The sequence below is a fragment of the Chaetura pelagica genome, unplaced genomic scaffold, assembly GCF_000747805.2.
Source record: "Chaetura pelagica isolate M959 unplaced genomic scaffold, ChaPel_1.0 scaffold530, whole genome shotgun sequence".
In the NCBI taxonomy this organism is placed as follows: Eukaryota; Metazoa; Chordata; class Aves; order Apodiformes; family Apodidae; genus Chaetura; species Chaetura pelagica.
The window spans coordinates 365,491-380,888 of record NW_009951793.1 but is presented as its reverse complement, the minus strand read 5'-3'; the positions used below and the strand labels follow the sequence as shown (position 1 = coordinate 380,888).

Here is a 15,398-nt window from a genome sequence, read left to right as displayed (position 1 = left end):
AGCTGCTTGGAGCAATGACTAAATGACTCTTAGAAACTTGCTGGGATACTTATAACCAAATACATCATTTTTTTTTACTTACAGGTCTGTGATAGACCATGGCTGTTCTCAGTCCATTCTGCAGTGACCTTGAAGCTGTCTCTGTGCATCAGTCTGTCCTCTGCCTTATCATGGCTGTGAGCAGAGCCCAGCTTGGCCCTGAGAAGTGACTAATTAAGGGTAGTTGTGTGTTGCTCTTTTTTTCTGAACATGGGCTGTAAATTACTCAGCAGGCAGCTAAGAGCAAGTAGAAAGGAAATGTTCTCACCAGGAGGAAGTTACTCTGGAACATAAAAAAGGCTGCAAAAAGGGAAAATTAACTGGCTTGAATGTGAGAAGGGTCACGGTTGTGTCTGCTTAACCAGGATGCATTGGAAGCAGGCCCATGTTAGAGGACTGCCCCTATAGCTCCTTGCAGAAGGCCATTGTAGGGTCCAAGAGGAGGAGAGGGGCTGCATGGGTGTGTGCCTCAGCTCTCAGCCCAGGACTTAATATGTGAAAGGGCTATGCAGGGCAGGAAAAGCCTTTGTACACGCCTCAAATCAACTGAGGACACAGGGCCCATTCCAAGCCCTGGAGAGTCCCACTGTATTTACAGAAACAGGTGAGTTCAAATACACAGCAAGGGCAGGGGGAAGCACAAGCTGGTGCAGGCAGTGAAAGTAATGTGGTAAAACTGCAACACCCTCTAGCAAAGGACCTCTGATAGACTTGGACCCAGATTGCTCTAGAACCTCTTCACACACACATACACATACACCTCGCACAGGAGAGCCCCCACCATGCAAGTGTTCTTCAAGCACTGCAACTTGGGCAAAGTAAAAGCTGTTGGAGTTGTACAGAGGCTCAGCCACAGCTCTCTGCTGGTGGCCAACAAAGGAGCATGGTGCCAGGCAAACCTGCTTGGCCTGGTGTGAAAGCAGCAACTGCTGGTTTTCCTGAGGAACAAAAAGCAACAAGACATCCTTTAACTTGGAACAAACTTTTTTAAAATTTATTTTATAGATCACACCAGCCTGAGTGATCTTTGAATGCTGGTCACAAAAGAGAGAGATCACACCACCTCCTTTGCACAAACTGAAGTAAACCCTCTTCCAGTCTTGGCAGTCTCCTTCATTTGGAGCACAGGGAATGGAGAAAGAAAACCGCCTGGAGCTCCCTGCTCCCCTTGGAAGCAGTGAAATCAGATGCAGGTTAATGCTGCTCCAGGGCCAGAAGACAACCGAACCAGGCCCTCGTGCCCTGCTCAGCCACACTTCACACCCCCTCACAATGCGGGTGCTATTAGTGTTGTAGCCGCCTGTAGTTCCTCCCTCACCAGGAGAGTGCTGGTATTTAGGCACATAGCTTGGAAAGGACTGTCTGGCCTCCCTGCTTCCACCCATGCTCAGGCCACTGCAGTCTCTAAGGCAAAGTACCCTCGACTCCAAACCCCATTTCCTCACCACGCCGCTTAATGCTCTTGGAGTGCTGGTGCCGGCACTGGGAGACGTGCCCTCCTCCCCTGAGCTTGCTGTCAGTCAGTCAGTTTGAAAGCCTGCCTCGAAGCACAAGGTGAACTGGAATGAATGCCACACAGGAGCCACAGAGCAAGAAACAGGAACAGCCCGCTAAGGTGGGACAGAAACTTTCCAGTCTCCCTCTCATTAAAATTAAAAGTCCTTCATTGGAGGAGGAAGCCCTCAAAGAAACCGAGGCTGACCACACCTGCTGGGGAGAGCCATGATTTGCTGAGGCTGCCACCTCCTCCCTCAAACCACCACCACGCTCCTACAGCTCACCACAAGCCATCAGAGGATGACTCTTGTCCTCACGGGAGCCAAGCAAAGAGGCAGGGTTAGAAGAGAGATCAAAATACTCAGGGAATTGAGAACTTGCACAACCCAGGGTTAAAAAAACATGATAACTTATCAAGTTAATACACAGACATCTTTGCAGGGCCTTCCTGAAGAAGCCAGAATTTGCCATTTAAAAAAAAAAAAAATCTTAAAAAAAAATCAATCATCTTAAAACATCATAAAAATTACCATGTACTTCAAAACCTGAAAGCCCTTCATCACGTTTGGTACCAAATCATCATTGCCCTCTTTGGACAAGAAGGGAGAAAACAAATCTTACCTCTGCCCTGGCAAAGTTTAGGCAGCGAGTTCCAGAGGAAGTCTGGGAACTCTTGGAGTAAACAAAATCAAGGGAAGGTCATGTTTGACCAGTGTCACTGTTCCAAAGGTATATTACACCACCTGTGGTCTCTGTCTGTCGAGGTGAGAAGGCTTTCCCTGACTCGAGGGACAGACCCAGTGTTCCTGCACTATATTCCTAACACTGTCAGTGGAGCTGCTGCACCTTGAGGGACAGGTTCAATTTGCTCCAATGTGCACTGCACAAACAACAGGAAAAGCAGCATGATGGGAAGAGGGACAGGATGGACAAATGACTACCCACTTAATTCCATCTCTAATTAAAATACTAAGTGCTATCAATGTATTTGACAAGGATATTTGGTATAGGATTCCTCACCTTAGCATCAAGAACTGCTTTCCAGTTTGTTTACCTCTTAGATCTCCAGCTAATGAACTTTCTTACCATCTCCTTCAAACTTCAGTCACTAGGTTAAATGAAACCCACTTAGAAATAGTTTAAGACAGAGGGAATCCAGAAACATTTGGCACGGGGCAACAGTGGTGAGGAAACAATGCCCTATGGAGCCATCCTAAGCAACGTGTTTTAACCTTTGCAAATCTGGAATTTCAGGCGTTTGCTAACGCCTGGATCTGAGACAGCAAATAGGAGGAGAGCAGCAAGTCCTGTGGACAGAATGGGGGGAGGGAGGAGGGAGGCAGCTAACTGGCTCTTCGCAGTTCTATCCAGACTCTCCTCTCATCTTCATGCACACAAAATATAATAAAAACTAGTAAGAATAAAAACTAAGCCCATGATGTACAAAAATGTGTCAACAGGGGAAGGAGGAAGGTGTCAGTTACTCAGTTCTGGGTGTCTTATCACCTTCATTAGCTTATAAATTATGCTCCTCTCCATCGCTTCCTTCAGGGAGGAGGGATGATTCTTCTGCAGCCAATCAGCTGGGATGGGTTTTGGTTCAAGCTGCTCTGGATCTTTTGGATAAGAAATGAAGGGAAGGGAAGGAATTCCTCAGAGGGAGGAGGAGTAAGAAATTCAGCAGCCACTGGCAGGAGTCACACAGGCTCCCTGAGACTTCACTTTATGGCGCTGACCCCCACGTCGCCGGCCTCCTCCTCCAACTTTTGACTGAAAAACAAGAAGACACACTTCAGGGCGCTGCAATCTCTGAACCAGAGCATCAAGCACAGCAGAGTCCAGACGGATTACACAGACACCCAGACAGCAGGAGCGCAGTTGTGACTGACCAGCTTCCTACCGCTGCAGGAAGGAGATCAGGCCGACAAGACACCATGAAGGAAGGAGGAGAGACAGGTACACCATGAAGTTCAGCCCTTCAAGCTGGGGAGAACCCAATTTCCCAATTTTTCTGAACGCTTTGCTCTCCCAGGAGAATCAGCAGGTGCTATGGGGTCAGCATCTGGGAAACCAAGGCCTCAAGCACCCTTGGCTTTGTGGAGAATGAAAGGGGAGTCCCCCACCTCCCTACCAGGGCTTTCTGGATAACCTCGCTCTGTTCCCAGCCTCAGGCCAGCCAGCCCACCCATCTCTTTTAAAGCAGCCAAATACCTTATTGCCCTCACGGACGTGGGGCTCTTCATCCAGCGCAGGCTGAAGGGAAGCAGCAAGGAGAGAGAGGGAGAGGTAAGCAAGAACAAAAGCAACACAGACTCTTGGGGAGGGGACACGGAACAAAAAGCAAGCTGGGAGCACTACTTAAAACCACAAATGATGCTACAACAAGGAGATGGGGGATCAGTAATAAGCCACAGGAATATGCAAAGGGAGAGAACCCCTGTCAGTGTCTCCTCTTTCAGAAGCCAGCCTGGTTCAAGAGGGTGAGATTTGACCAATGACAACTAAAATAGCTAAAATTACGAGAGGGAACAGCGACAAAGTCTCTTGACAGAGTCAGTTCCTGAACCTTTCACTTATTAGGTAAGTACATGTACTAAAGCTGACAAATAGTTCCCAAAGACTGCAATTAGAACAGTTTCCATTCCTTTTGGAGCAGAAAGGTTAGATACCAGTCTGGGACAAGATGAGCTGAGAAGTTCTAACCAACAAAACACCTGGATAAATTTATCTCAAAAGAGCTAAGTGTCTCCTCCTTCAACATCTCCATCCTCCCTCCTTGACAGACAACCTACTGATACTACTAATTAGGTTGCAATTTCTCTAGTGTAGGGTTGTTCCACCTCTCTCTCAGACAGCAGAGACCTATTCTGTGACTGGCTGTTAGATGCTTCACTAGTTCAGCTACTGGGTATACAGAGATGCCTCTTCACCGTGAGCACAGTTAAGCAGTGAAACAGGTTGCCAAGGGAGGTTGTGCAGCCTTCCTCCTTGGAGCTTTTCAAGTCATGACTGGATAAAACCCTGAGCAACCTGGTCTGACCTCACAGCTAATCCCACTTAGAGCAGGAGGTTAGACTAGACATTCACTGAAGTCCAACCTGAATTGTTCCAGGACATTAAAGTGCTGAAATATCAGCCATGAGGAGTCAACCAGTCACCAGAGAATTCTGATTTCTGCTGTGAGACTAGTTACATTTCTATGTGTTTCTGTTGCATCTGGAGCCTGAAGGCAAGTTCAAGGGTATGAGGGGATAATGCTTGTGTTTTTATAGTGCCCTTCCTCCAACAGAAGAATCCAGGACAGACGGGGTGTTTTCCTCACTTACCAACGGTTGTAGGGCAGTAGGTGTGAGTGGTGCTGCGGCTGTTGAGGGGGCCTCATCCCCAGCTGTTTGACCTCCAGCTGCTGTCCCAGTTGGGGGAACACCATCCTCTCGTTTGGTAACGGCTCCCTTCTTAGTTGACTGCATCTTGATCTGCTGTGGCTTGGAATTCATTGGCGAGTTATTGGTGGTCTGGAGTAACTGCAGATTACAAAGGGAGAAGCCAAAATCAGCATTAAAAAAAACAGGCCAACATGGCAAGGTTCAATGCTGCTTTTTAACAAAAAGCTTTGGGAGAATTGATACCAACAGCCATTGAGAAGCATGCAGCAGCAGCTACTGAAATCTAGGCTCCTGAGCTGCCATCAGGAACTTCTAGACAGTGGAAAGGTCCACTTGGCTGAGGTGACACTAAGCCCACCTCAATATGACTCAACGGGACCAGGTACAAGCTGTCAGAAAGAGACTGCGCCATAAGAACTAGAGGCATCAGGCTCACCCTCCACCTTCACATCCCCTCATTCCCACCAGCTAAGACCAACCACACAACAAAACACACCAGTCATCTGCAACCCAAGTCAGGGCTGACATCTGTAATTGAAGGACGCTCTCTTCCCTCAATTTTCCAGAGGAGCTACGTGGATTCTCCTGCTGGCTTTCTCAGTGCCAAAAGTAGCCAAAAAAAACCCCCCAAAACAATTGGACTCTTCAGCTTTTACCTTAGTGATGGTGCCCACAGCTTTGGTGCGGCCTTCACGGAAGACCAGACGCTGGTCTATATGCAAATACTCGGGGGTTTTGATGAAGCGGAAGTGCACGGTGGCTTTGTCCCCCGTCCGCAGGCAGTCCTTGTCCATGCTGAGAATCGTGGCCGTCTGACGGATGCTGCCACAGTGCACTGGGGATGTAACACACAGAGGCTGTCAAGGGCCAGTGCCACCCGGGGAATAAGCTTCAGGCACACCTAAGGCAGCTCTCGCTAGCCTGCGGTGAACAGTGCTGAGTTTGGAATGGAAAACTCTGCTGTGCACCAAAGACTCTAGGGGTCACATGGCTGCCTTTGTTCAGTCCTCAGGAAGAAAACACATATGAGCTACAACAGTTGCCTTGAAACACAGACTACCATGAAGCATCTTCAACAGAATCCTACAAGCCAAGCAGTCAGGCTAGAGGGCATGACCTGAGTCTCTCAGTCAGAATCTGAAGCTGAAGAATCTTTGCACCGTGGAGATCCAGCTCAGGAAGGCTCCAAGTACACTTGGAGTCACTCATCTTTCTACCTTCAGCCTTTGCTCCTCTATCAGCTCCCACTCTTCTCTCCAATACATTGCTGGGAAAGCTCACGCCAGAAACTATGTCTCAAATTCAGGCTGACAAGAGCCATCAGGAGAAAAACTATCTCAGGCTACAGCTGATATAAACTGCTACCACTGGGAAACAAAGATGGGACAACAGTGAGACACATACCCATGGCCTGATATCGTGGGCTGATGGTGGTGGGGTGATGGAGCACCAGAATCTCTGCTTCAAACTCCCACGACGCTTGTGGATTCAGGCGTGGTGACACCATTACCATGCCTTTCCGGATGGAGGAACGCTTGATCTGAAAAGCAGAGAAGCAAAAAAACCTTACTGGGATTCTCCAGGGAAGAAATTTTCTTCTGTGGCTGACTGCATCCAGGAGGATGCTAAGGGATTTCACAGACACTAGCTCATGCTCACCAAAAGGCAAAGCCAGAGCTGTTTAGCAGTATGTACTGAAGTTCTGCAAAGGTTGCAAAAATAAAGTTTGGTTGAAGTTTCTCAGGAAGCTTTAGTTGGAGTGCTGGGAATGCTGGACACTGACAAAGAAGTTTTAACTCACTAATCCTTTAAAAGCAAAACATCTACCCTGACTGCACTTTACCCAAGCAGATGGGTAAAGCATGATGTCTGTTAATACAAAATTGCAAGACTGAACACAGGAAGTTTGGTAGAGCTTAAACTATAGCCCCTTGAAATCCATGCAGCTTCTACTGACAGAAAACTTTCACTAGAGGAATTGCATCAAATTTTGCTAATTTTCAAACCCCAAATCATGCAGCTGGTTCTACAAGTTGAGAGGAAGAGTATAAATACCCTGCCTAGGCTACTAATGCAGTTGTAGCACAAGAGAAGACTTTTCTAGTAGCGCGTCTGCTTCATAACACATCTCCTCGACCCTGTTCCTCATTGCCTGGGGTCCCACTGCTATTACCTGGCAGCTGCCAGGTGGAGCAACGGGGACACAGGACCACAGAGGTTCTGTGGGATCTGAATGCAGCCAAGGCTTGCAGAAGCAGTCTGATTGCAGCTGAACTCCAAGAGCACTCTGAAATAGGGAGGGTGGTTCTTGTTCTGAGAGCCTAGAGCAGATCAGCTCACCTTTTTCAAAGCAAAGGAGGCAGTCTGGCCTCCCCGCACTTCTTTGACGGGCATTCTCTTGCGGTGGATGGACTTGACAGCAATAGGCAGGAAGTTGCCAAGGGGATCTGGGCCCAGCAGCAGGGTGTCATTTAGCTTGATTAGGCCTCTCAGCGTCGTCCCAGACACCACTGTTCCTACACCCTGTACCAAAAAGAAGAAAAGGTAATTGGGGTTATCTGACCAAGCTAGCAGAAGAACTCTAGAACTCCCTCCTCTAGGGAAGATGCCTCTTCAATCTGAGAGAGAGTAGAAAATTCTTCCAAACTCCAGGCCCCTTACCGGGACTGAGTAAGTATCATCTATCTGGAATTCTGCCGGCTCTTCCTCCCTGTAACTGGTCCGTGGAGACAAGAGATTAAGAAACATCTTCAGCAAATCTAGGTTCTCCCCAGTGACATTTGAAATCTGAAAAATCGGGCACATCCTGTAAAGCAAAAATGATGAAAATGAAGTTAGTTCACTTCCCTGCCTGGAATTCCACGTGTAGGAAAATCTTGGGACTGAATTCAATACACAGCACTATGAAGGGAGAGCCTGGCAAGCAGTCAGATGCACGATACCCCATGTTTGAAAACCTGCTACATTGCCTCTGTCTTTTAATGACATTCAGGAATAGGTGTAAGGTTCCAGGGCTGAAGGAAGCTGAAAACCCTGCCATCTTCTGCAGACTGCCCAGAAGCACCCTCTCATTTCTGCCTCAGAGAGGGGAACACAAGCAGCTCAATCTCAGAATCAACGCATTCTTAATGGAATCAACACACCACATGGCAGATGCAACCTTCACACATCTAGACAAAGGGACTCTCTTTCTGAATCTTCTCACCCAGTCTCCAAATAGGATTAAAAGAGAAACGACTCTCCTCTCCTCCCGTTACCTCTCTGAGCTGAAGTTGGAGGCTGTTACAATGACATCATCCTTGCTCTGAACCAGCACGGGAATCTTCCTGCACCCTGGGGACTTCAGCAGTCGCTGTAACAGCTTCAGGGTTTCTTAAAGGGTGAAATGAATATTGTTAGGGCAGCATCTCCCGCCTTTACAAACTGCTTTTGTGGGTCTTTCCCCAAAAGGGAGACTGGTGCTTTTGCCACAAATAGACAGGAGAAGATGGCTAAAGGTGCGTGAGTGAGACTGAGTTTGCTACAGCCCAGGTGGGACTGAGGAGTCATTCCATCTTGCATTTCTTGCCAGCTAGCCTGTTGCCAAGTGACACCACACGTGAACAGACATACATGTTTGCGTCTGCAAGTGCATTGCTGGGAAGCAGACATCTTATAGCTTTCTATTAAGTAGCTTTAAGTGGTCATAAGGTACTTCCTCTTCCTAGAAAGGGTTTTTCATATTGAATTCAATGAAAACCAGCAGCACTCAGGAATTGAAATATTAGAGAATATGTGAATTAGCAAGAAATTTTGACCAAACCAAACTCAACACACTTTCCCTGGCAATCAACCTGCCCTAGAAGGTTTAGAGAAACAGGAAAGAGGTAAAGATCATCATTACAGACTAGGACAGTGTAAATGGCCAGATCTGGAAAGAAGTATTTTGGGACAAATCTCATGGCTCCCTACTTTGATCTTTGCCTCTTTTTAATTTATTTTCTAAGTCTTATATCTGTCAGCCAGCAGCAGCATTACTGGATACAGGAGCACCAGCCTCCTGCAAAGTGCCTTAAAATACATGAGGAGGAAAAAAAAAAGGCTAGTAAAGGCTTTAAAGATCAAATCAATATCCTGTAATTGTCATCCAATTAGATGGGTTTTGTGAACAAATTATTACCTATGGGAAAGTGATGTTTTGGATACAGAAACCCAAACATCTAATCATGCCATCTGCTCTTCACAGATACACTTCAGCCAGATCTTGTGTCCGTTTAATGTAAACAAACATGACACAGGAGTGTCTTCCCCCAAGAGCAGCTCTTCTCTCCTCACCCTGGGCCAAACATTCTCTTTCCTTCCCAGTTACTATCTTATGGTTGGGCCTTACATGTATGTGCCAAACATCTATTACAGAGACATTTAGATTATCTTCTGATCACATGCATCTGTTTACCTGGAACATAGCTAGGATTTTTACAACAATGAACTAACCACAGACAGTACTAGGAGCATTCACTTTCCTGATCCTTAAGACTGATTATCAAAACAATCATTGCTCCAATTAACCACAGCATGTTCCTGAAGGTGTAAGAAAAGCATCAAGAGATTTTTAAAGGTGAGAGTTGGTCACAGCCTGAAAAAATATCAAGCATAGGTTGATATAAAATATCAAGCATAGGGACACTGCTGGGGTTAGAGGTGCTCCTTTAACTGCTGCTGAGCAAAAAAATTTGCTAGCCCCTGCTGGTCACTGCCATCCCTCCTTTGTGTCTAGTCCAGTCCTGCTGCCACACCCCACATATGCACCTGCTTTGAACCATGATTTATTGTTTGTTGTTTGGGTGTTCAGACAGAGGAAGGAGCTGCTGTAGTTATGCCAGCCTATCTGAGAAGTGCCCAGGTAAGCCTTCACCTAACAGCTGCTGGAGAACAAGTTTAATCACAGCTTAACATCACATTCCAACTGCGGGCAAGGAGGAAAAAAGCTTTCAAAATAACTTCCAGACCTTTGCTCCACATTTAAATACTCAAGAGAGAAAGCAAAGGCACAACCTCAGCTGTATGTTTCTTCCCTCAGAGCTTGATTAAGCAAAATCCTGTATCAAGCACTTTTGGGTTGCCAAGCTGCGTCCCTCAACTCATGTAATTTTGAAATAGTGCCTACGAATGAAATGCCTGCAAAATGGACAAGGGAAAAGGATAGATTTCTGGAAGGTGTTTAAGATCCAATCAAAACCAGATAAAGCATCTTTCCTCCATTAGTAATTCCTCAACCCAAGCAGAGAAGTACAGCCCTGAAGAGAGCTTGTAGGACTCACCTTGCAAGATGTTGGCAGGGCACATGTCGATCTTGGTCACCACAACAAAGACAGGAACATTAAGTGCAAGTGCCAGGCCCAAGTGCTCCTTGGTCATTCCAACAATCCCAGCGTTACTGCCAACCTACACCAGGGATACAAGACATGGTGATATTTCTCCTGCACTGAGCTAGGTTACAGAGAAGGCCTTGCGTCAGACACGCAGTAGGCTGTGATTAGGTTGTAGATGCTTCATTGGGACTGAATAAGCAGACCCAGCTCATTTCAAATGCTCTTGGACATTGGCTGAGGACTCATTTCTCCTCCATTTTAACAAGGTTTTGTAGAGTTTAAAAATCTTTTAGTTTTCAAGAACCAGACATACGGGGCCGGTCTGGGACTGGCAGTCCTGGGGCACTTGCCTCCGAGTCCTGATGAGATACCCACAGCGGCTGCTATTCTCCACCTCTGGGAGATGCTGCCTCCCTCCACAACCCCATAGCAACCGTGCCACAGGAAAGAAGTTGAGGCTGTTACAGGTTTGAACAGCCTCACTCCTGCAGGTACTAAACTTCTTTCTCACCACCTACCATAAGCATGCAGAAGTCAGGTAAATGGCCGGTCATGCCGAAGACAGTGGTTTTCAGGTACTTTTCGTGGCCAGCTAGGTCAATGAAAGTAATGACCTTGGTGGATTTCTCACAGATCTTAGTCCACTCCAAGCTGCCACCATGGCTGTCAGGCTTGTTCACCACGTTGCCCTCGCTGTCAAAGCCCAGGATGTCATTGCCCACACTGCTGGTGCGGCCTGACTCAATCTCGTGCTTGTGGCGGAAAAGCTTTTGCCGAGCAAAGCCTCGGCCGTTGTCCAGCTCGCCGTGTGTCAAGACACCCAGCAGTGTGCTCTTCCCTGCGTCCACATTGCCAACCACTGCTACCCTGGAGGGGAAAGAAAGTAGGAACCTGGTAAAATCTGATACCTGAAGAAATAAACAAACGAAAACTGAGAAAAACCTTGCTGCTCCTGCAAACAACTAGCTTTTTCTCCCCAGCCTTCAAAGAGAGATTGGAAAATATATCAGACCTTCACAAGCAGAGCAAAGATCCTTTCACAGCGATTAGGTTACAGGGGAGATCCCAGGCTCTGGGGACTGGGATGTGGAAGGCTCTGTAAATGTCACTGGTGTCCAGATCACAGTCAGCCGAACCTGACTTTGCTTGATGCCATATAGAATCTCTCTCTTCAAACCTCCAGTCTCTGCAATCCAACTTATACTTTGGCAACTAAAAAAAAAAAATTATCCCAACTTGGTCTAGAATAGCTCTGCCTTTTTTGTATTTGTCCCACTGCAACAGCACCAGCTGCCAGAGAGAGAGCACAGAAATTTGTATTGCTGTTACCAGAAAAGGTCAAACAACAATAAAATGTTTTAAGGGAAAAACCTCCTTCCTTGTCGCTGATAAAGGTGGCTATCATGGCTGTTGGCAAATGTTGGAAATTCATTCTGTCCAGGACTGGGCAATCTCTCCAGTTGTATTACACAGGCTATTATATGTCCATTAAAAGGTGACCTGGATCAGCAGAATCTTGGAATAGAACTGAAGCCTTAGTCAAAAATATTGCATACCAGCAGTGTGCACATGCGCACACACATACAGACCCACATGCACGTGTGACTCCCTATTGGGATTCCAGCTCACAAAAGATGCCCAAACTGAAAAGCTGTCACCCAGAGAGCAACAGCCCTTAGTTAAACACAGGCAAATCTCCACAGTCAGTTTGCTCACAGTAGAGACAGCAACAACAACAAAAAGGCGATTTCATTAGCAAGGAGCGGTCAAGCCCAATTGCCTTTGTTGGGTGGCTGCAACACCCAGACTTAAATTGGAGCTGCTGGCTCAGCACAACAGACTGCTCACAGGGTAAAAATGCAGCTGGGCTGCTGACTAACCTTACCTCCACCCTGGCTCCTCACCTGACCTCCAGGAAGTCGTTGTCACCCACACGTTTCCGAACAAGGTAGTCGCGCACCTTGCCCCCTGCCTCCTGGTGCTCCCGCAGGAGGATCACGTCTGCCTCAATCTGCTCTGCCATGCTCTTCAAGGTGGCATAGGATGCTTCCATGTCTGCCTCGCTCAGACCGTACTCAGTCCCGTCTAGTGTGATGTTGAGGAGACAAAGGACAGTCAGTGAGGACCACCTGGCAATGGCCAGTGGCAATGTCATTCTGCCTGGGACCTGGACATTGGAATTTATCTGTGCACTGGAGGTGTCAGGCATCTACACAGAGTAAGCCCAGGAAGAAAAAAAGATAGTCTTCACTCTAGTGTTAAAAGATACTAGAAAAGCACCATCTTACATCTAGGAGTTTTCTTCATGATTTCTAAAAGCAAATACTTTGGGATTGGCAAGAAAGACACGTTAATGTCTAATTCCCTTTCTTTGCATGTTCAAGGTACCTTGCGTGCAATTTCCTTCAGTCAGATGAAACATCTCCTCTCACATTGCAATAAAGCATTAGCAGAAGGAGAGCTCTGACTGAAATATCACCACAATTAACTAGTGAATGAGGAACCAATTAAAAAAATCAGCTTATTTTATAAAACAATATCCCAAGTGCCTTTTTTCTGCAAGTCTGGCTTGCGCAGCAATTTCTTTAGCCTCCATGCACCACAGCTGAAACAATGTTTTTGGCATGTTTTGCTGCCTTCATCCTGGCACTGGGAAGAAATGCTGACAGCACAGGAGGCCAGAAAAACCCAAGGAGGCACTGCGGCCCCTGAACAGCCCACCCAAGCAAAGAGCTGACAGTCAGAGCAAGCCCATGGCAACTACCTAGACCGTTTAAAGGTCACCACAGCTCTCAGGTTCTCTCCTAATGCAGGTGCTGAGAAGCTGGTAGATTTCAGGCCAGAATCATCCCTTGGGTAAAAAAAATCCACAAGAACAAAGGTGGACACCACATAGCACCTGCATGACACAAGCCATTGCTGCGTGTGCATTCATACGCATGGCTGACTCATCAGCTGGTAAGCAGTAACTGCAGTTTGCATGAACTAATCAGCTTTTTAATTAGTGCACAGCTCTACTACACAGTAGTACAGGATAGGGGAGGGTAGGAGCCAAGGCAGAAAGGGCAGGGTCACTCTGATGCAGCGGTGAGCCAGCCTCCTGGCAGCCTTCACTTGCTCTCTGTCATCTCAGGTGGGAGTTCTTGATGATCAGAATCACAGCCACTCCAAGTGAATGAGAAGGAGGGACGGTGGCAGGTATATCAAGATTTATTTCAGTTGCCTATTTTTTCCAATTTATAGAAGAGATCGCCATCTTCCTCAACTATGCAGTAAGCCAAAATGAAGTTTTAGGAAACAAATGCCTACTTCTGAGTACATCGTACCAACAACCACCAGTTAACACCCTCATAAGGTATCCCAGGAGAAAAAGGAGTCACTAACCCAACTATCTAGATGTCCCCTGCAGATGTGGTTATCCCATACACCAACAATTCAGACTACACATGGGAAGCTCTCTGGGACACAAGGGCACTACCCCTGTGATACTGGCTGCACAACAACTGGTCATCTAATCCCAGCTTCTCCTCTATGTTGGCTGCTTCACAAGATAACAAAAAAACCCAACCAAAACCACACTGTTCTGAGGTACCACAACTCCCTCCTTCCATTATCTCAGCCAGCCCTGGCACTGACGACATGGCATTTGTACTCTTCCTCAAATATAATAACTAGTAGAATGTCTGATTTGATGTCCAGCAGATATCTCTTTGCAGCATGCCTTTAGTTTTACGATAGCCATAGACAATTTTTCCATATTCAGAAAATAAATTTCAATTTTAAAGCAGGGCCATGTTCCATATAATTTTACCAGTATGAGATGCAAATATTCAAATTGTGAAAAAGAACAAAAAGGGTTACCTTTGCTAACTGCTAAAACCTGCAAAGGCAAATGATGGCAGTCTCACTCAAGTTAATGTGACAATAAAGGCCTCATGCTGTGAAAAAGAAAGCCTCTCTCTCCATAGTACAGACACACACACTAAGAAAGAAAGTCAGCAGCATGTATTTTGGCTATCTGAAATATCTCAAATACATTCCTGTGTAAATATTGCTATTTACAATGGAGAAGTGAACAAAAACTGACAGAAACGAGACCTCCATCAGACATTCAGGATGTCTGTACTCAAACTGTTATCATAATTTCAGATCCTTCCTCTTTTCCCGGTGTGCCTAGACAACTTATGCCTTATATCCAAACAGAATTTTATACATGATTTATACAAAAAAATATGTTTAGCTCAGCTACACGTATCTTGCTGGCATGGGATAGAATAAAAGAACCTGTCCCACATGTTCTGCTAAACTTTTTGGAGGTTTCCAAGTTATTCTGGAAAAGTAAGTACTACCTTCAGCAGCAGCCCAGTTAGGTGAACTAGGTGTTTCTTACAATTTTAATGTTTGTTTTTTTCCTGAGGAAGCTATACTCACCTGATCCTTGACCAATGACATAGATGGTCTCCCCACATCCCTCATCAATCCTCTCTGACATCTGACGGAGCAAACTGTCATACTGCTCTGAAGTTGGACTCACCATCACCAGCTGGAAAAAAGTTTAAATATCCATTTGCAGATACCAAGCAAGCAATTTCAAAACCAGCTTCAGTTACAAGGATAATCAATCCATGTGCTTTATTGAAAGAGAAAGGCTTATTTTCAAGGACCACTTTCTGGTGCTCTGTTTTTGGTTTTGTTTGTTGTTGGTTTTTTTTTCCCCCAGCTTTGCTGACAGCCATTTCCTTGTGACAGGGTTATTAGCCTGAACTCCCAGTTCATTTATGTTGGAAGATATACTTCAAAGCAAGTAAGAATACCAAGCAACTCATTAAGAAGTAACCAATGTTTAAAAGCCACATGTAAGTCAACACGCCACTTCTACCTCTGCGTAATACGTGTTTCCATGAAAGGAAAACAGAAAGGGGAGGAGACATTTTCTCCAAAGATATTCCTCAGATGAGTATTCCACAGCCACTACTAAACAGAATGCTGCTGCTCCCCCAAAGTATGATGAGGCAGAAGAAGCCAGCCAGACCTCACTGCAGAACACCTCTAGGCACCAAAACCTAAAGCATCTCACAACTCTTTCACATACTTGATCTGGTTGGACTTGGTGATCCTAAAGACC

At 46.2% G+C, this 15,398-nt stretch overlaps 1 protein-coding gene across 1 annotated transcript; it reads right to left on the bottom strand.

The window, feature by feature from the left end:
* Positions 1 to 2,054: 2,054 nt before the first annotated feature.
* On the bottom strand, positions 2,055 to 14,812 carry GTPBP1 (GTP binding protein 1). The gene is made up of 11 exons (XM_010004164.1): positions 14,705 to 14,812; positions 12,178 to 12,358; positions 10,792 to 11,140; positions 10,223 to 10,346; positions 8,180 to 8,294; positions 7,584 to 7,728; positions 7,263 to 7,445; positions 6,327 to 6,462; positions 5,579 to 5,757; positions 4,863 to 5,060; positions 2,055 to 3,306 (listed from the first exon to the last, which is right to left on the bottom strand). The coding sequence occupies exons 1-11, from the start codon at positions 14,808 to 14,810 to the stop codon at positions 3,214 to 3,216; spliced, it is 1,809 nt and encodes a 602-aa protein (XP_010002466.1). The 5' UTR covers positions 14,811 to 14,812; the 3' UTR covers positions 2,055 to 3,213.
* Positions 14,813 to 15,398: the final 586 nt, after the last annotated feature.